The 19,137-nt window shown below is 43.0% G+C and overlaps 1 protein-coding gene, 1 long non-coding RNA gene and 14 other non-coding genes across 17 annotated transcripts; 12 read left to right on the plus strand and 4 right to left on the minus strand.

Annotated features, from left to right (window-relative positions):
• Positions 1-1,302: 1,302 nt before the first annotated feature.
• LOC141381537 (uncharacterized) lies at positions 1,303-5,877 on the minus strand. The gene is made up of 2 exons (XM_073946773.1): positions 5,769-5,877; positions 1,303-4,446 (listed from the first exon to the last, which is right to left on the minus strand). Exons 1-2 carry the CDS (start codon positions 5,875-5,877, stop codon positions 3,911-3,913), a joined length of 645 nt encoding a protein of 214 aa, XP_073802874.1. The 3' UTR covers positions 1,303-3,910.
• Positions 5,878-6,290: 413 nt separating this feature from the next.
• LOC141381921 (uncharacterized) lies at positions 6,291-9,858 on the plus strand. 2 transcript variants are annotated; one of them, XR_012402827.1, is made up of 4 exons: positions 6,291-7,049; positions 8,191-8,412; positions 8,903-8,989; positions 9,080-9,858. It is a non-coding gene; the product is annotated as an uncharacterized lncRNA (long non-coding RNA). The 2 variants fall into 2 exon arrangements; XR_012402828.1 differs by lacking the exons at positions 6,291-7,049; positions 8,191-8,412 and adding an exon at positions 7,274-8,190 and having other exon boundaries at positions 9,080-9,851.
• On the minus strand, positions 6,710-6,791 carry trnal-aag (transfer RNA leucine (anticodon AAG)). Its single transcript has one exon. It is a non-coding gene; the product is annotated as a tRNA-Leu (tRNA).
• Positions 7,428-7,510, minus strand: trnal-uaa (transfer RNA leucine (anticodon UAA)). Its single transcript has one exon. It is a non-coding gene; the product is annotated as a tRNA-Leu (tRNA).
• trnal-aag (transfer RNA leucine (anticodon AAG)) lies at positions 7,992-8,073 on the minus strand. The gene has a single exon. It is a non-coding gene; the product is annotated as a tRNA-Leu (tRNA).
• Positions 9,859-10,807: 949 nt separating the features above from the next.
• trnam-cau (transfer RNA methionine (anticodon CAU)) lies at positions 10,808-10,880 on the plus strand. Its single transcript has one exon. It is a non-coding gene; the product is annotated as a tRNA-Met (tRNA).
• Positions 10,881-13,689: 2,809 nt separating this feature from the next.
• trnag-ccc (transfer RNA glycine (anticodon CCC)) lies at positions 13,690-13,760 on the plus strand. Its single transcript has one exon. It is a non-coding gene; the product is annotated as a tRNA-Gly (tRNA).
• Positions 13,761-14,324: 564 nt separating this feature from the next.
• On the plus strand, positions 14,325-14,395 carry trnag-gcc (transfer RNA glycine (anticodon GCC)). The gene has a single exon. It is a non-coding gene; the product is annotated as a tRNA-Gly (tRNA).
• An 883-nt stretch (positions 14,396-15,278) lies between these two features.
• On the plus strand, positions 15,279-15,349 carry trnag-ccc (transfer RNA glycine (anticodon CCC)). Its single transcript has one exon. It is a non-coding gene; the product is annotated as a tRNA-Gly (tRNA).
• Positions 15,350-15,596: 247 nt separating this feature from the next.
• On the plus strand, positions 15,597-15,667 carry trnag-ccc (transfer RNA glycine (anticodon CCC)). The gene has a single exon. It is a non-coding gene; the product is annotated as a tRNA-Gly (tRNA).
• A 564-nt stretch (positions 15,668-16,231) lies between these two features.
• trnag-gcc (transfer RNA glycine (anticodon GCC)) lies at positions 16,232-16,302 on the plus strand. Its single transcript has one exon. It is a non-coding gene; the product is annotated as a tRNA-Gly (tRNA).
• Positions 16,303-16,390: 88 nt separating this feature from the next.
• Positions 16,391-16,461, plus strand: trnag-ccc (transfer RNA glycine (anticodon CCC)). The gene has a single exon. It is a non-coding gene; the product is annotated as a tRNA-Gly (tRNA).
• A 406-nt stretch (positions 16,462-16,867) lies between these two features.
• On the plus strand, positions 16,868-16,938 carry trnag-ccc (transfer RNA glycine (anticodon CCC)). The gene has a single exon. It is a non-coding gene; the product is annotated as a tRNA-Gly (tRNA).
• A 544-nt stretch (positions 16,939-17,482) lies between these two features.
• trnag-ccc (transfer RNA glycine (anticodon CCC)) lies at positions 17,483-17,553 on the plus strand. Its single transcript has one exon. It is a non-coding gene; the product is annotated as a tRNA-Gly (tRNA).
• Positions 17,554-17,800: 247 nt separating this feature from the next.
• On the plus strand, positions 17,801-17,871 carry trnag-ccc (transfer RNA glycine (anticodon CCC)). The gene has a single exon. It is a non-coding gene; the product is annotated as a tRNA-Gly (tRNA).
• A 548-nt stretch (positions 17,872-18,419) lies between these two features.
• On the plus strand, positions 18,420-18,490 carry trnag-gcc (transfer RNA glycine (anticodon GCC)). Its single transcript has one exon. It is a non-coding gene; the product is annotated as a tRNA-Gly (tRNA).
• The last annotated feature ends 647 nt before the right edge of the window (positions 18,491-19,137 follow it).

Raw genomic sequence — 19,137 nt, forward strand, 5'->3', positions numbered from 1 at the left:
TTATAATTAACTTTTTAAATTTAAATTTTAAATTTATTTACACTGCGAAAAAAATCCTTTAAATTTACTGAAAAATACCGGCAGTGGTTGCCAGGAATTTTCTGTAAAAATACGGAAGTTTTATATAACTGTTTTAATTTACAGAAAATAACAATATATTATCAACTGATACAATGCTTAGTTCCCAAAAACCTAGTTTAGCTCACAAAAACGTAGTCATTCAATGCACTAATGTGTTCATGTATGTATAATTAGCAAACAGATTTTCCCTGTATTTGTAACTACACAGTTACTTTTAAACAAAAGAAGATGCAGCACAACATCAGCTATCCTTAGTTTATATTGGACTTGCACACAGATGCTACTATCCTCCACAACGGTGCACCATAATAGTTCAATTTATTTTATTTCACTTGTTGGTTTCTAAATTTATTCAACATTTTATTTAATTTGTTAATTTTTGTATTTTTTTCTGTTAATATTTCACATTGAATTTTTTAGATTTTTTATGCCATGTTCATTACTGTTTTGTTGACCATTGTTAAATAAATATTGCATTTATAAATGACTGGTCCATGACTTTTAAGTCCACTTTGTTTCAGTTTCTGTTTGTCTTTAACATTTTATTTACATTGTTTATTTATATTGTTAATACTGTATTATTAATAACTAATTTATTATTTTTACATTTTCTACTCTATTTTCATTACTGTTCTGTTGACAATTGTTAGATAAATAATGCATTTATAAATAACTGACTACTCCCTGACTTTTAATTCTATACACTGTAGCTCTATGACATTTCTATAGATCATTTGTACATTAAAATACAGAACAATAATAACCATAACCATAAGAGTGTGTGTGAGAGAGAGTTTATGTGCATGTGTGTGACATATGCGTGCGTGCCTGTGTGTGTGCATGTGTGAAAGAGAGAGCGCGTGTGTGTGTGAAAGAGAGAGCATGTGTGTGTGTGTGTTTTCCAGAGATGGGTTGTGGCTGGAAGGGCATCTGCTGTGTAAAAACTTGCTGGATAAGTTGGCGGTTCATCTCGCTGTGGCAACCTCGGACTCTTGGTCCTCCATAATCATCACACTGAAGACTAATCTTGCGTACAATTCAGGCTTAAATGTGAATAAATTATATTTTAAACATTTAATAAAATAACAGTTATTTAAAAATACAATAACATTTTAGTGAGCAGAATAAGCTTATTATAAAGTATTCCAAACTTTTTACTGTGGCTGTATATTATAGTTATTACTACTATTTGTTGTGCAACATTTTTTTTTTTTTCACATGGTTGGAAGCCTTTGTTGAATCCACCTGTTTCTGATGTTTGCTGGGGAGCGATTCTGAATGTCTGGCAACTGTGCAGAGCTAAAAAAAAAAAAAAAAAGATCACTGTATTAAGTAGCTTGAGGGGACATGTGGTACATTGTCCAGTGGCTCCCAGTGCTTCAGCATCTCTGTACATGTTGTAGGTGGAGCTGGTGGTACTGCTGGTGCTGGTTGTGGCCAAATCATAGTGGGAACTATAGTGAAAGTTCAGTGGCATCTGAGGTAACAGGTGGATATTCTATTGATGGAGCAGGTGGAAGGAGTGGCTTTGGTGCTGGTTCAGATTCCTCGTCATCTCATCAAAATTCAACGGAAACTTGTTCAAATAGATTATAATCGCATTTGACTTTTTTTTTCACTTGAAATGACAATCTTTTTGCTAAATTAAAATAATTCAACCCATTCTTTAAACAGGGTTTTGCTTGTCACCCTAAAAGAGTTTTACACAATTATTAATGTTATTCCTAAAAACATCACGGTATTGATCAGAGGTTTTCTTTCACACTATTCTGTAATGTTCGCTCTTCCATCTTTATTTTTAGAGATACAAAATGTAATAATAAGTTTTAAATGAATATTCTTATTTAAAGGCTTCATCCTAATCAGCTCAGACCTCGTTTATTTTAAAAGAATTTAATTCACAGAAATTAGAAAAATAAGAACAAGTTGCATTTCTTTTTTAATTCTCCCCAAAATTAAAGAACTTCAGTTAAAATGATTAATAATGTGTATCCATCAAAAGAATTCCTAAAATTAATATTTGATACTGAGAAGAACTTGCCAATTTTGTGAAAGTCATATTGAAAACACTGAGCATACTTTCTTCAACTGCATATACTCATGTACATGACTTATAATACATAATGTCACGCGCAGAATTCCACAGATTTTCTGCAGATTTTTAGCCCATCATTAATTCTATTTAATTTGAGTAAATGTGTGTAAATATATATTTATTCACTTTTTAAATTAATAACAGTAATATTATTGACTAATATGAAAATGTTTATCTGATTTATGTACAAAGCAGTTTGTACAGTAATATTTTCTGTCTTTTAGTAGAAATATTATACGAGAGACTTGCTTTGTTTACCAGATAAAGTAAATCTAATTGGATTTGCATTTTAAACATTAAATAAAAGTTTAAAAGATATTATTCTTTGTTTTTTACATATTTAGGATTTAGTTATGATACTCCCAAAATATTTCGGCAGAAATTAACAGATTTTTATCAAAATTCTTTGCAGAAATAGCAAAAAACGTCGACAGATTCTGTCTGGCCCTACTCATGACTCATAATACACAATGCATAATACAGAATGTCTCATGTCAATATCCATGTAAACCCTTTTTACAATAAACAAGTTAAATTTGGTGTAACTAAAACAAATTGTACACAGCATTACCTGGTTAACAACCTTTTATGCTTTGCAAAACATTCTTCATTTGTAAATGCAGGTTTTTGGACCTTCTCTTAAAGTGTGACTTTGAGATTATTAGACTCATGAAAGGCCTAATAAAAGTATCCTCTTTCAATTTTTATTTTGCTCACCTATAATTGCTGGTTAGTTATATATATGCAGACAGCATACAATATAATCTATCAGTCCACGTGAGCAGTACAATATGTATTGCATATTAATAATAATTGGAATTTACAGATAGCTGAAGTCCTTCAGTAGTCTGTTGAGTACTGGAATTAACATGTAAGCTAACAAATCACTCATATTCTCGTTCACAATAGAGACACTGGGTTTCCCATACACCGATTTATTTGTAGTAATCTGGGAGTTTTCACATGAACATTTCTTTAAGGGAAACTAGTTGTCTACAGAAAGTTTAATTGTCTTCATGAAGAAAACTTGTTTATTTTTTTTTAAATCAGTCCATCAAAATAAAAGTGTAGTGTTTTGAAACCAAAGTCTTCATTTGTTACCCACAACACATCAAGATTTGATCAAGTCAAAATCTCATAATCTGACACAAATCTGATCTGTTGTAAATGGCGAATGGCATTGTGTAGTCTGATCAGGGCTTTATGGAGTCTGCATCAGTCTCTTACTGTCATTGCAAGTTCACACCGGCCGAGTTTATGTGGACTTTCATTCACCAACAAGTTTTGTGACACTGCAGACAAAAGCCCAAAATTGGAGGCAAATCGGTGTTTGTTCAAGGGAGTGAAAATCAAACAATGTGAATAATCAAAAACACAATCTAAGGGTGTAGGACAGTTTTCTCTGCATCTCCCCAAACATTTTCTCCTCCCTAATCTTTCTAATTCTCTTTTCAGAGCCGACCATTTGATTGCAGTGTGCAATGTGCACAAATTTGGTTCTCAGTTCATTATAACTTAAAACACATATAGAGTTATTTTGCTTTCTTGCAAAGAAGAAGTAGAAACTCTCACAACCTGGCACATCTTCACCCCTCTTCAGTTATTGAGTTTAAATCTTCAGGTTCAAAGGGTTTCATTCTAGTAACTTGAGATGTATTCAAGAGTTCACACTTGTCCCGAGATGCTATCCCATGCTATCCCGGGTGAGAGCCTTAAGCTCTGCTTGACAAGGCCTCATTTTTTCTCTCCATTGTGAAGCTTCATGTGATTGATGAGGCTTCTTTTATGTTTAAAGACCTTTCCACACTCACTGCATCGAAAACGCTCGCCTGAGTGAATCTTCATGTGTTGCTTAATGGAGTCTTTGCATGTGAGACTCTTTCCACACTGATCACATGTGGACACTATGGTTCCAGTGTGACCATTCGTGTGATTCATGAGCCTAGCTTTGGTTGTGAAGCTCTTTCCACAATGAGCACAAGCAAACGGCTTCTCTCCGGTGTGACTTATCATGTGGTGTTTGAGTGAGCCTTTATGTGGAAACCTTTTACCACACTCTGTGCATGTGTAAGGTTTCTCTCCAGTGTGAATCCTCATGTGGATGGTAAAGTTTTGTTTTTGAGAAAAACCTTTCCCACACTGTGTGCAAATAAAGCTTCTCTCTCCAGTGTGTGTTCTCATGTGGGCTTCAAGATTGCCATTTTGCCTACAACTCTTTCCACACAGAGGGCAAGAGTACAGCCTCTCTCCAGTGTGAATTCTCATGTGCACTTTTAAAGGGCCATGAAACCCCCTTGTTTCAGCAGGGTGTTTTCACACCTCTTCTTTGGAAAAAGTCAGAAAAGTGGGGGTGTCCAGCTCTGTTTAGGGGGGAGTGTCGGAGGAACTAAAGTGGGAGGGTGTGGGAGTGTCTATTTGGGCACGCGCGAGTTTCAGTCAAAATACACAGGAGAAAGGGATGGTGTTTAACCTACATGGACATCTGTAACGTTAGTCGAATTATTTGCCAAATTATTAAATGTTGGACTTTAACTGCAGTTTGGCTCTTTCATTCAGGGAATTCATTCATGCCTCTCGCGACAAATGAGATATTTGATTCGAAGATCTGCTCTAAGCGTGTATTTTTCATGCAATGTTTGATACCGCACGGCGAATGACAGAAAAAAAACTCCGCATTTCCCGGAAACTTAGATGCACTCGGCAGGTAGCGTCCGAAAGCCGCGTGTGTTATTCTGGTCACAAAATGTGGTGCTAACATGTTTGCACTCAATGCAATAGTTAACTTATTTGATACGAACAAACTGAATATACAAAGAGCACTGGTCGCTCACTTACCAAATCTGTAGAGACAGGACAATCACCAGCAACTAGAGCCGCGTCTTTATGAAGAGAAGACTACATCCGGAATCCGGATTTCAGCGTTTGCAGATGAGAACAGCTCTCAGGTAAACAATAATCCCCCTTAGACACGTAAATTATTGTTGTCGAGCGTCGCGTACACTGTAATCCACACGTGATCCAGATGAGCTCTCACAGAGAGAAAATGAAAACGAAACTTAATGGCAGCAAACTGTAAAAGCAACACTTCACGCTTGTTTTGCCAACACAACGTGGCGTCTCTGTGGTGTAAAGACGGTGACACTAATGAATATTAATGAAGTTGCACAATAGAGCGCGCTGATTGGTTTGAACCAAGCCTTACTCATGCATTAATGCATCACACTGTAAGACGTAATAAGGCACACTCTGGCACAGACGCCCAGTCTGCACGCTGGAATACAACGCTATTATGTCATGACCGTGACGCAGCTTCAAAAATTCGTTTCAAACAGGAAGTACGAATTTGCTTGAAATAACGCAAAAACAACCAATTTACACTTTTTAGTGAAATATAGGTGTCCTAATAGTGTTTTTAGCAGTGTGGGACACATATATGACTGTCAACAGCTCAAAAAATGTGTTTTGGTGTTTCGTGACCCTTTAAGTTTCCTGTATTATAGAAGCTTTTTTTCACACTGTTTGCAGGTGTAAGGTTTCTCCCTAGTGTGGTCAAGGTTTGGCTTTTGACTGAAACTCTTTCTACTCTGTTTACAGCTGAAATTACACCTAGACTTGGATTTCCGAGGTTTTCCGTGTGATGAAGTCTTTTTAGTGAGTGTGGGTTTTTCATCAGTCGTTATTTCTTGTTGTTTCTCTTCCATTTCATTCTTTTGATGTGTCTCTTCTGTCAGGACTATCAGGTCTTCAAAAAAGAACAAAAAAGTGAACTTTAGTATGAAGGCTCAAAGTGGCAAGCATGAAATGTTTACCCTAAATATTAAAATGAGCTTACCATTTACTCTCCATCATGTGGTTTTAAACATTTCCTGTCTTCTGGAACACAAAGTAAGCCAGCATTTTTATCACAATATCTTATTTTGTCCTCAACAGAATCAAGAAACTCATTAAGGTTTAAAACCACACAATGGAAAGTAAATGGTGAGGCTATTTTCACTTCTGTGTCAGAAAGTCATACCAACACTGACTCACATAATCAACACATCTCTTGACTCTGGTTTATTCCCCACTGTATTACTACTGTAATTGTGAATCTTTACTGTTCCTGTTTCAACAGGGTGCTCTTGCTAAACGGAGCAATGGCAGAGAAAGACTTCCAGTGCAAACTTTGTTAAGATGCTGCAATCTAATCGTGGGAAAGACACTTGCTCCTGAGCAGATTCGAGCTTGGGGATGTGTTGCTGTCACACCAACAAGTCTGCCGTGAGTTTCAAAGCACACATTATACTGACTAGTTGCCAACTTAAATGTACTCTCTCATTTCCAGCATTCACTGAGACTCACACACACACTCAAGCAGTTTGGCCATGTTTAAAACCACATCTGGCAGCTGTGGGATTCGAACCCACGGCTCCAAAGAGACTGGAGCCTAAATCCAGCGCTTTAGACCACTACGAGCAGAAGCGTGCAGTATCATTTTGCAAGTCTGTTTGCTCAAGCAGAGAGGTCATTCTCAAGCATCCTAAAAGGACTGCCTGGCAGCGGTGGGTATCGAACCCACGCCCCCGAAGAGACTGGAGCCTTAATCCAGCACCTTAGACCACTCAGCCACGCTACCTTGCCAAGCTGCTTTCCCTGAGCAGTTTTCCCACCAACTTGTTTCAAGTAGCGCAACAGCTCTGGGAAATCAGTTGAATTTGGCCATGCATTACTGGAGCTCCTCCACAAAGAAAGAGAGCTGCTTAATACCAGCTTAGGAAGCACTCCCACCTTCCTGTCAACCACAGTTCTGTCTCTATTAGAGCACACCTCAAGGCATTTGAAGTCTACTCCAAACAGCAGCCAGCTGCGATGCATTTAAGCACCTGATTACAAGGTAACTGTTATTTCACAAAAGAGTGAGTTACTGATTCCATCACAGCAGACCCCACATTGTTGTTATTATATTCAAATCCAGTTATAGAGTATTACTACTCTAATTGTGAATCTTTACTGTTCCTGTTTCAATAAGGTGCTCTTGCTAAAAGGAGCAATGGCAGAGAGAGACTTCAAAATGCTGCAATCTAATCGTGGGAAAGACACTTGCTCCTGAGCAGATTCGAGCTTGGGGATGTGTTGCTGTCACACCAACGAGTCTGCCGTGAGTTTCAAAGAACACATTATACTGACTAGTTGCCAACTTAAATGTACTCTCATTTCCAGCGTTCACTGAGAACGCGCACACACTCAAGCAGTTTGTGTTTAAAACCACATCTGGCAGCGGTGGGATTCGAACCCACGCCTCCGAAGAGACTGGAGCTTAAATCCAGCGCCTTAGACCCCCTCGGCCACACTACCCTAGATGTATCCATGCAGTGGTCCCTTTTCTGCCCTTTTTTACGGAAGCAGAACAGCAGAGAAGACGCAGAGCTTCCTAGTGAAGCCCTTAAACTTTGACCAAGGAGTCTACGTTTGGATGTGAGCTGAAGCGTACAGTATCACTTTGCAAGTCTGTTTGCTCAAGCAGAGAGGTCATTCTCAAGCATCCTAAAAGGACTGTCTGGCAGCGGATCGGATTCAAACCCACACCCACAAAGAGACTGGAGCCTAAATCCAGCGCTTTAGAGCCCTTGGCTACGCTATCCCAGATGACTCCATGCAGTGGTCCGTTTTCTGCCCAATTTTACGGAAGCAGAGAGGACGCCGAGCTTCCTAGTGAAGCCCTTCAACTTTGGCCAAGGAGTCTACGTTTGGATGTGAGTGGAAGCATGCAGAGTTACTTTGCAAGTCTGTTTGCTCAAGCAGAGAGGTCATTCTCAAGCATCCTAAAAGGACTGCCTGGCAGCGATGGGATTCAAACCCACGCCCCCGAAGAGACTGGAGCCTTAATCCAGCGCCTTAGACCGCTTGGCCACGCTACCTTGCCACTCCCACCTTCCTGTCACACAGTTCTGTCTCTATTTGAGCACACCTCAAGGCATTTGAAATCTACTCCATACGGCAGCCAGCTGTGATACATTTAAGCACCTGATTACAAGGTAACTGTTAATGTTTTAGTGTGTTGTATTTCAAATTTGAATACTTAAATTCAAAACCTTTTATTTATAGGAGAAAAAATGTCTGAAAAATCTCATAAAGCTATGTCAGACGCTGACTGGATTTCACGTCTGAAAAAGTTTGCTAGCACAGGAGTTTGGCCATCAAATGAGGGCAACAGGCCAGCTCCTCGACAAAGAAAGTGGCATGAGATTTATCAAAGGGTGTGTATTTCGTTTACATGATATAATGTTTGTTGAAATTTGCTTAACAGAGTTACGTTAACTTGTTAGGCTTCAGTACATTCAGTACAGTATCTGTGTAAAATATGTCATACTTGTTTTTAAATATTAAAGTGTTTTAAATTTCATGTATTTTGAGATTTACGTTGAATAATTTAGTAAGTTTGACCGTTTATGAGAGAGATCTGAAAAGGTGGGGGAATGAATTATGAGTGTACAGTACACAGCATGTGGTTTTAAGGCCTGAAATGTTCCTGTCCAGTTCCTCTTATTCTTCTTTTCGTTTTTAGAGATACAAACTGTACAATTACGTAATAAATAAATATTGCACACTCTAAAAACAGTGATAAATTAATTTACAGAGCTATTGTGTGATTCATTAAGGGAGTCATTGAGTTAAAATTCTTGTTTAGTTATAAAAGTTTTTTGTATTGTATAAAATTATTTAATATATCTTTCATGATTTTTTCAGATTGAGAAATGCCCATTGCAATCTCGTGGGCAGAGGACTTTGCTTGGAGGTGTGCTGAAATGCACATGTGGTTTTCACACTCAAAAGGTACATTTTTGAATCAATATGTGTTTATTTTTATTTACTAGAATGGCTGTCCTTTTTCATGATTATATGTATTTTTGTGATTATTTTTAGCAGAGTACTGCTTCTGCTGCTCCTGCACAAATGGTGCAACAACCTGCCCCTACTGTACCTGCTCAGGAGGTGATGGAGACGAGACAACTCGAGGCCCAGCCCCAGCCCCCGTCTACTCCACCAGTGGCATCAAAAATTTCACCGCAATTGTCAATGGTACATTTTTTTAAAAATCAAAAGAAATGACAATTTCAGTGTTTCAAGTGTTCAAGGTGTTCAAAGTTCAGTTCAAAGTTCAAACATAGGAGAGAAAAGAACAAAAAGCAATAAAAAAGTTGAGGTGTTGCTAGAGACCTGCTTAAAATAAATTGAGTAAATTAGTTTAAATTAGGTGGTAGTTTCTAATTGCTTGAAATGTAAGGTAATATACACTAATGTTCAAAAAAATTATTATTGTTAAAATATAAAAGCTTAATATTAATCATATATAACAAGAATTCTATTGTTTGATTTGCTCATAAATTAAATCGATTTTATTTGATTTGAATTGTTTGAATAAATTATTCTTTATTTATTTAATTTGCCTATATTATTATTTCACATTATTCCAGTTTTTACTAAATATTAGATCAAATAAATGTAGCCTTGATAAACATATTTAAAACATTAAAAAAATACATTGAGCAGATCGCAAACCTTTGAACAGTAGTGTACATTTTGCCATTGTGAACACAGTGTTTTTAATTAAATGCTTTTTGTCTTGCCCTTTTTGATTACTGTTTTTTTTGACCATTGTTAAATAAATATTGCATTAATAAATGTCCTTGACTTTTAAGTCCACTTTGTGTCGGTTTCTGTTTGTATTTAACATTTTATTAACATTGTTTATTTATATTGTTAATACTGTATTATTAATAACTAATTTATTATTTTTACATTTTCTACTCTATATTCATTACTGTTCTGTTGACAATTGTTAGTTAAATAATGCATATAACAAAAACTGACTATTTGACTTTTAATTCCATATACACTATGCACACTATATACACACACACACACACACACACACATATATATATATATATATATATATATATATATATATATATATATATATATATATGTATATATATGTATATATGTGTGTGTGTTCACTATATAATCTATGACATTTCTATAGATCATTTGTACATTAAAATACAAAACAATAATAACCATAAGCATAATGCTACAACAACTACTAAATAATGACACATTCAAGTTGGTATGCTTAATTTTTCATGAAAGAATGTCAAAAAACACAATAATAAAGTGCTTAGGCATATTTTATTTACCTTGGAGCATTACACATTCAAACAGTTAGTTTATTGAGTAATAGTAAACCAATAACAATAAAGCGTCTTTAGCTGGATTCGAACCCCGGTCTTGGTGAGCACCTGCAATAGAAATCAATGTAACTCAAATTGCGTTGTTTTAACACAGAACAGCTTCACTATGCGTGACGTAAAGCAGGTGCAGGGAAGGCGTATCTGGGAAGCTTAGAATTCACCCTTTCTTTTCTTCATTTTTTCCCCCTCTTCTTCCCTTTTTCTCTTTCTTTCTTCCCACCTTTCTTCCCTTCTTGCCCTTCTTTGTTGGACGATTGTTCCCCAGCTTGAACACAGCGCTTTAGACCGCTCTGCCATCCTGACATGCTTGACTGGTCTGAGCTGTCTCCTAGAAGCCAGACCGCAGCACCGTGACATGGAAGCTGGTGTTTCACAGTTTGCCCAGGTCCAGCAGTCTGCCTCGTTGACGCAGTAGGCAGCGCGTCAGTCTCATAATCTGAAGGTCGTGAGATCGAGCCTCACATGGGGCAGCGTGCTAACTTTTGGCACATGGAAGCGCTTAGATGACTGGGTGGCATTTTTTATCCCCTTCCGTGTGGATCATGCTTCCCCAGGGCGAAAAAAGCTACAGCTCCTCTGGAGGCCTGGCGGCGTGAAGTTCCAAGAACATTTCCTAAGTCTGAAGCAATGATGCCTCCATTCCTATCACGTTGTCGCTTAACGTTCGGCGTGGATCTGTCAAATGTCATGAATTAACGTTGTGCGAGGATTTGACGAAAAGTCCTGCGAATCCCATTGCCTTAAAAATCAATGGCATCCCAGAACATTCCACTACATGGCATTCCAAGACAGTTCTTTTGATCCCCTTTCGGTTTACTTGCATTAAAGCCTTCGTCCATTGTTTTTTTTTTCATAAGCATCTTCGAGTTTTTGTGGACAATACCTTGATCGGAAACGCCTTAAAACCTACAGTCTAAAGTGCCCATTAAGTCTGCCAGGGACACTGCTACGGTGCATGAACTTTGGCTAAAAGAGATTGATGCTGTGCTTTGTCGGTGTTACTGTATCACTCGGACATGGCGCCAGAGTTAAAGAAGTGAGCCTGAACGCGTAGGCAAAAATTTGGTTTGTCAAATGTGGTATTTGAACCCACGCCTCCAGGAGAGACTGCGTCCTGAATGCAGCGTCTAAGCCCACTCGGCCAACCTTACATGCTTAACTGGTCCGAGCTGTCTCCTAGGAGCCACAAAGCACAAAGGCAAAGAACAATATGTGTCAGCATTGGTGGTTCAGTGGTGGAATTCTCGCCTGCCATGCTGGAGACCCGGGTCCGATTCCCGGCCAATGCAATTCCTGTTTTGTGTTGCTACTCTTTCAGCTCTGGGTAACAGCCGTGCAGAAATCACACCCAACTAGGACAGCAGTATGCGCATATCAGCATTGGTGGTTCACTGGTAGAATTCTCACCTGCCACGCGGGAGACCCGGGTCCGATTCCTGGCAAATACAAATCCTCTTTTGTGTTGCTACTCTTCCAGCTCTGTGTAACAGCCTTGCAGCAATCACACCCCACTAGGACAGTAGTATGTGCATATCAGCATTGGTGGTTCAGTGGTAGCATTCTTGCCTCCCACGCGGGAGACCCGGGTCCGATTCCCAGCCAATGCAATTCCTCTTTTGTGTTGCTACTCTTCCAGCGCTGGGTAACAGCCTTGCAGCAATCACACTCCACTAGGACAGATCTATTTGCATATCAGCACTGGTGGTTCAGTGGTAGAATTCTCGCCTGCCACGCGGGAGACCCGGATTCGATTACCGTTCAATGCAATTCCTGTTTTGTGTTGCTAATCTTCCAGCTCTGGGTAACAGCCTTGCAGCAATCACACCCCACTAGGACAGCAGTGTGAGCATATCAGCATTGGTGGTTCAGTGGTAGAATTCTTGCCTGCCACGTGGGAGACCCGGGTCCGATTCACGGCTAACACAGTGCCTTTTTTGTGTTGCTTCTCTTCCAGCTCTGGGTAACAGCTTTGCAGCAATCACACCCTACTAGGAGAGCAGTGTGAACATATCAGCATTGGTGGTTCAGTGGTAGAATTCTTGCCTGCCACGCGGTAGACCTGGGTCCGATTCTCGGCCAATGCAATTTCTTTTTTGTGTTGCAACTCTTCCAGCTCCGGGTAACAGCCTTGCAGCAATCACAACCCACTAGGACAGCAGCATGAGCATATTAGCATTGGTGACTCAGTGGTAGAAGTCTCGCCTCCCACGCGGGAGACCCAGGTCCGATTCCTGGCCAATGCAATTCCTGTTTTGTGTTGCTAATCTTCCAGCTCTGGGTAACAGCCTTGCAGTAATCACACCCCACTAGGACAGCAGTATGTTGATATCAGCATTGGTGGTTCAGTGGTAGAATTCTTGCTTGCCACGCAGGAGACCCGGGTCCGATTCCTGGCCAATGAAAACCCTGTTTTGTGTTGCTACTCTTCCAGCTCTGGGTAACAGCCTTGCAGCAATCACACCCCACTAGGACAGCAATATGAGCATATCAGCATTGGTGGTTCTCTGGTAGAATTCTCGCCTGCCTTGTGGGAGGCCCTGGTCCGGTTCCTGGAAAAAGGGAAACCCTGTTTTGTGTTGCTACTCTTCCAGCTCTGGGTAACAGCCTTGCAGCAATCACACCCCACTAGGACAGCAGTACAAGCATATCAGCATTGGTGGTTTACTGGTAGAATTCTCGCCTGCCACGTGGGAGACCCTGGTCTGTTCCTGGCCAATGCAAACCCTGTTTTTCTGTTGCTACTCTTCCAGCTCTGGGTAACATCCTTGCAGCAATCACACCCCACTAGGACAGAAGTATGAGCATATCAGCATTGGTGGTTCAGTGGTAGAATTCTCGCCCCCCACGCGGGAGACCCGGGTCCGATTCCTGGCCAAAGCAATTCCTGCTTTGTGTTGCTAATCTTCCAGCTCTGGGTAACAGGGTTGCAGCAGTCACACCCCACTAGGGCAGCAATATCAGCATTGGTGGTTCACTGGTAGAATTCTCGCCTGCCACGTGGGAGACCCTGGTCTGGTTCCTGGCCAATGCAAACCCTGTTTTTCTGTTGCTACTCTTCCAGCTCTGGGTAACAGCCTTGCAGCAATCACACCCCACTAGGAGAGCAGTATGAGCATATCAGCATTGGTGGTTCACTGGTAGAATTCTCGCCTGCCACGCGGGAGACCCGGCTCTGATTCCTGACCAATGCAATTCCTGTTTTGTGTTGCTACTCTTCCAGCTCTGGGTAACAGCCTTGCAGCAATCACACCCCACTAGGATAGTTTTATAAGCATATCAGCATTGGTGGTTCAGTGGTAAAATTCTCGCCTCCCACGCGGGAGACCCGGATTCGATTACCGGCCAATGCAATTCGTCTTTTGTGTTGCTACTCTTCCAGCTCTGGGTAACAGCCTTGCAGCAATCACACCCCACTAGGAAAGAAGTGTGAGCATATCAGCATTGGTGGTTCAGTGGTAGAATTCTCGCCTCCCTCGCAGGAGACCCAGGTCCGATTCCCGGCCAATGCAAATCCTGTTTTAGGTTGCTACTCTTCCAGCTCTGGGTAACAGCCTTGCAGCAATCACACCCCACTAGGACAGCAGTATGAGCATATCAGCATTGATAGTTTAGTGGTAGAATTCTCGCCTCCCACACAGGAGACCTGGGTCCGATTCCCGGTCAACGCAGTTCCCTTTTTGTGTTGCTTCTCTTCCAGCTCTGGGTTACAGCCTTGCAGCAATCACACCCCACTAGGACAGATTTACGAGCATATCAGTTTTGGTGGTTCAGTGGTAGAATTCTCACCTCCCACATGGGAGACCTGGGTCCGATTCCCGGCCAATGCAATTCCTGTTTTGTTTAGTTAATCTTCCAGCTCCGGGTAACAGCCTTGCAGCAATCACACCTCACTAGGACAGATTTTGAGCATATCAGCATTGGTGGTTCAATGGTAGAATTCTCGCCTGCCACGCGGGAGACCCGGGTCCGATTCCCGGCCAATGCAAATCTTGTTTTGTGTTGCTACTCTTTCAGTTCTGGGTAACAGCCTTGCAGCAATCACACCCCACTAGGACAGTTGTATAAGCATATCAGCATTGGTGGTTCAGTGGTAGAATTCTCACCTCCCACGCGGAAGTCCTGTGTCCAATTCCCGGCCAATGCAAATCCTCTTTTGTGTTGCTACTCTTCCAGCTCTGGGTAACAGCCTTGCAGCAATCACACCCTACTAGGAGAGCAGTATGAGCATATCAGTGTTGGTGGTTCAGTGGTAGATTTCTCGCCTCCCACACGGGAGACCTGGGTCCGATTCCCGGCCAATGCAATTCCTGTTATGTGTGGTTAATCTTCCAGCTCCGGGTAACAGCCTTGCAGCAATCACACCCTACTAGGACAGATGTTTGAGCATATCAGCATTGGTGGTTCAGTGGTAGACTTCTTGCCTGCCACGTGGTAGACCTGGGTCCGATTCCCGGCCAATTTAATTTCATTTTTGTGTTGCTACTCTTCCAGCTCTGGGTAACAGCCTTGCAGCAATCACAACCCACTAGGACAGCAGCATGAGCATATCAGCATTAATGGTTCAGTGGTAGAAATCTCGCCTCCCACGCGGGTGACCCGGGTCCGATTCCTGGCCAATGCAATTTCTGTTTTATGTTGCTACTCTTCCAGCTCTGGGTAACAGCCTTGCAGCAATTACACCCTACTAGGACAGCAGTATGAGCATATCAGCATTGGTGATTTAGTGGTCGAATTCACGCCTCCCACACAGGAGACCTGGATCCGATTCCCGGCCAACGCAGTTCCCTTTTTGTGTTGCTTCTCTTCCAGCTCTGGGTAACAGCCTTGCAGCAATCACACCCCACTAGGAGAGCAGTATGAGCATATCAGCATTGGTGGTTCAGTGGTAGAATTCTCGCCTCCCACGCGGGAGACCCGGGTCCGATTCCCGGCCAATGCAAATCCTCTTTTGTGTTGCTACTCTTCCAGCTCTGGGTAACAGCCTTGCAGCAATCACACCCCACTAGGAGAGCAGTATGAGCATATCAGCATTGGTGGTTCACTGGTAGAATTCTCGCCTGCCACGCGGGAGACCCGGCTCCGATTCCTGGCCAATGCAATTCCTGTTTTGTGTTGCTACTCTTCCAGCTCTGGGTAACAGCCTTGCAGCAATCACACCCCACTAGGACAGTTGTATAAGCATATCAGCATTGGTGGTTCAGTGGTAAAATTTTCGCCTCCCACGTGGGAGACCCGGATTCGATTACCGGCCAATGCAATTCGTCTTTTGTGTTGCTACTCTTCCAGCTCTGGGTAACAGCCTTGCAGCAATCACACCCCACTAGGACAGCAGTATGAGCATATCAGCATTGATGGTTTAGTGGTAGAATTCTCGCCTCCCACACAGGAGACCTGGGTCCGATTCCCGGTCAACGCAGTTCCCTTTTTGTGTTGCTTCTCTTCCAGCTCTGGGTTACAGCCTTGCAGCAATCACACCCCACTAGGACAGATTTACAAGCATATCAGTTTTGGTGGTTCAGTGGTAGAATTCTCACCTCCCACATGGGAGACCTGGGTCCGATTCCCGGCCAATGCAATTCCTGTTTTGTTTAGTTAATCTTCCAGCTCGGGTAACAGCCTTGCAGCAATCACACCTCACTAGGACAGCTGTTTGAGCATATCAGCATTGCTGGTTCAGTGGTAGAATTCTCGCCTCCCACCCGGAAGTGCTGTGTCCAATTCCTGGCCAATGCAATTTCTGTTTTGTGTTGCAACTCTTCCAGTTCTGGGTAACAGCCTTGTAGCAATCACACCCCACTAGGACAGCAGGATGAGGATATCAGCATTGGTGGTTCAGTGGTAGAATTCTCGCCTGCCATGCGGGAGACCCGGGTTCGATCCCCGGCCAATGCAATTTCTCTTTTGTGTTGCTACTGTTCCAGCTGTGGGTAACAGCCTTGCAGCAATCACACCCCACTAGGACAGCAGTGAGAGCATATCAGCATTGGTGGTTCAGTGGTAGAATTCTCGCCTCCCACGCGGGAGACCCGGATTCGATTACCGGCCAATGCAATTCGTCTTTTGTGTTGCTACTCTTCCAGCTCTGGGTAACAGCCTTGCAGCAATCACACCCCACTAGGAAAGAAGTGTGAGCATATCAGCATTGGTGGTTCAGTGGTAGAATTCTCGCCTCCCTCGCAGGAGACCCAGGTCCGATTCCCGGCCAATGCAAATCCTGTTTTATGTTGCTACTCTTCCAGCTCTGGGTAACAGCCTTGCAGCAATCACACCCCACTAGGACAGCAGTATGAGCATATCAGCATTGGTGGTTTAGTGGTAGAATTCTCGCCTCCCACACAGGAGACCTGGGTCCGATTCCCGGCCAACGCAGTTCCCTTTTTGTGTTGCTTCTCTTCCAGCTCTGGGTAACAGCCTTGCAGCAATCACACCCCACTAGGAAAGCAGTATGAGCATATCAGCATTGGTGGTTCAGTGGTAGAATTCTCGCCTCCCACGCGGGAGACCCGGGTCCGATTCCCGGCCAATGCAAATCCTCTTTTATGTTGCCACTCTTCCAGCTCTGGGTAACAGCCTTGCAGCAATCACACCCCACTAGGACAGCAGTATGAGCATATCAGCATTGGTGGTTCAGTGGTAGAATTCCGGGTCCGATTCCCGGCCAATGCAAATCCTCTTTTGTGTTGCTACTCTTCCAGCTCTGGGTAACAGCCTTGCAGCAATCACACCCCACTAGGAGAGCAGTATGAGCATATCAGCATTGGTGGTTCACTGGTAGAATTCTCGCCTGCCACGCGGGAGACCCGGGTCCGATTCCTGGCCAATGCAATTCCTGTTTTGTGTTGCTACTCTTCCAGCTCTGGGTAACAGCCTTGCAGCAATCACACCCCACTAGGACAGTTGTATATGCATATCAGCATTGGTGGTTCAGTGGTAAAATTCTCGCCTCCCACGCGGGAGACCCAGATTCGATTACCGGCCAATGCAATTCGTCTTTTGTGTTGCTACTCTTCCAGCTCTGGGTAACAGCCTTGCAGCAATAACACCCCACTAGGAAAGAAGTGTGAGCATATCAGCATTGGTGGTTCAGTGGTAGAATTCTCGCCTCCCACCCGGGAGACCCGGGTCCGATTCCCGGCCAATGCAAATCCTGTTTTATGTTGCTACTCTTCCAGCTCTGGGTAACAGCCTTGCAGCAATCACACCCCACTAGGACAGCAGTATAAGCATATCAGCATTGGTGGTTTAGTGGTAAAATTCTCGCCTCCCACACAGGAGACCTGGGTCTGATTCCCGGACAACGCAGTTCCCTTTTTGTGTTGCTTCTCTTCCAGCTCTGGGTAACAGCCTTGCAGCAATCACACCCCACTAGGAGAGCAGTATGAGCATATCAGCATTGGTGGTTCAGTGGTAGATTTCTCGCCTCCCACGCGGGAGACCTGGGTCCGATTCCCGGCCAATGCAATTCCTGTTTTGTGTAGTTAATCTTCCAGCTCCGGGTAACAGCCTTGCAGCAATCACACCCCACTAGGACAGATGTTTGAGCATATCAGCATTGGTGGTTCAGTGGTAGACTTCTTGCCTGCCACGTGGTAGACCTGGGTCCGATTCCCAGCCAATTTAATTTAATTTTTGTGTTGCTACTCTTCCAGCTCTGGGTAACAGCCTTGCAGCAATCACAACCCACTAGGACAGCAGCATGAGCATATCAGCATTAATGGTTCAGTGGTAGAATTCTCGCCTCCCACGCGCGTGACCTGGGTCCGATTCCTGGCCAATGCAATTCCTGGTTTGTGTTGCTAATCTTCCAGCTCTGGGTAACAGCCTTGCAGCAATCACACCCCACTAGGACAGCAGTATGAGCATATCAGCATTGGTGGTTCACTGGTAGAATTCTCGCCTGGTCCGGTTCCTGGCCAATGCAAACCCTGTTTTGTGTTGTTACTCTTCCAGCTCTGGGTAACAGCCTTGCAGCAATCACAACCCACTAGGACAGTTGTATAAGCATATCAGCATTGGTGGTTCAGTGGTAGAATTCTCGCCTGCCACGCGGGAGACCCGGGTCCGATTCCCGGCCAATGCAATTGCTGTTTTGTGTGCCTCCTGTTACAACTCTAGTTGACTGCCTTTTAGCACTCACATAACACAAAGGCAAGGAAAAACATGGCTCAGCATTGGTGGTTCAGTGGTAGAATTCTCACCTGCCATGCGGGAGACCCGGGTCCGATTCTTGGCCAATGCAATTCCTGTTTTGTGTTGCTACTCTTCCAGCTCTGGGTAACAGCCGTGCAGCAATCACTACGCACTAGGACAGCAGACTGAGCATATCAGCAGTGGTGGTTCAGTGGTAGAAATCTCGCCTCCCACTGGGGAGACCCGGGTCCGATTTCCGGCAAATGCAATTCCTGTTTTGTGTTGCTAATCTTCCAGCTCTGGGTAACAGCCTTGCAGCAATCACACCCCACTAGGACAGAAGTATGAGCATATCAGCATTGGTGGTTCAGTGGTAGAATTCTCGCCCACCACGCGGGAGACCCGGGTCCGATTCCTGGCCAAAGCAATTCCTGCTTTGTGTTGCTAATCTTCCAGCTCTGGGTAACAGGGTTGCAGCAGTCACACCCCACTAGGGCAGCAATATCAGCATTGGTGGTTCACTGGTAGAATTCTCGCCTGCCACGTGGGACACCCTGGTCTGGTTCCTGGCCAATGCAAACCCTGTTTTTCTGTTGC

This window comes from Danio rerio, chromosome 4 (genome assembly GCF_049306965.1).
Source record: "Danio rerio strain Tuebingen ecotype United States chromosome 4, GRCz12tu, whole genome shotgun sequence".
In the NCBI taxonomy this organism is placed as follows: Eukaryota; Metazoa; Chordata; class Actinopteri; order Cypriniformes; family Danionidae; genus Danio; species Danio rerio.

Coding starts and splice junctions, on each gene's coding strand:
- LOC141381537 (XM_073946773.1), bottom strand. CDS start 5,877: ATGGAAGAGAAACAACAAGAAATAACGACTGATGAAAAACCCACACTC. Junction 4,447..5,768: donor GTCTAGGTGTAATTTCAGCT/GTAAACAGAGTA, acceptor GCCCTTTAAAAG/TGCACATGAGAATTCACACT.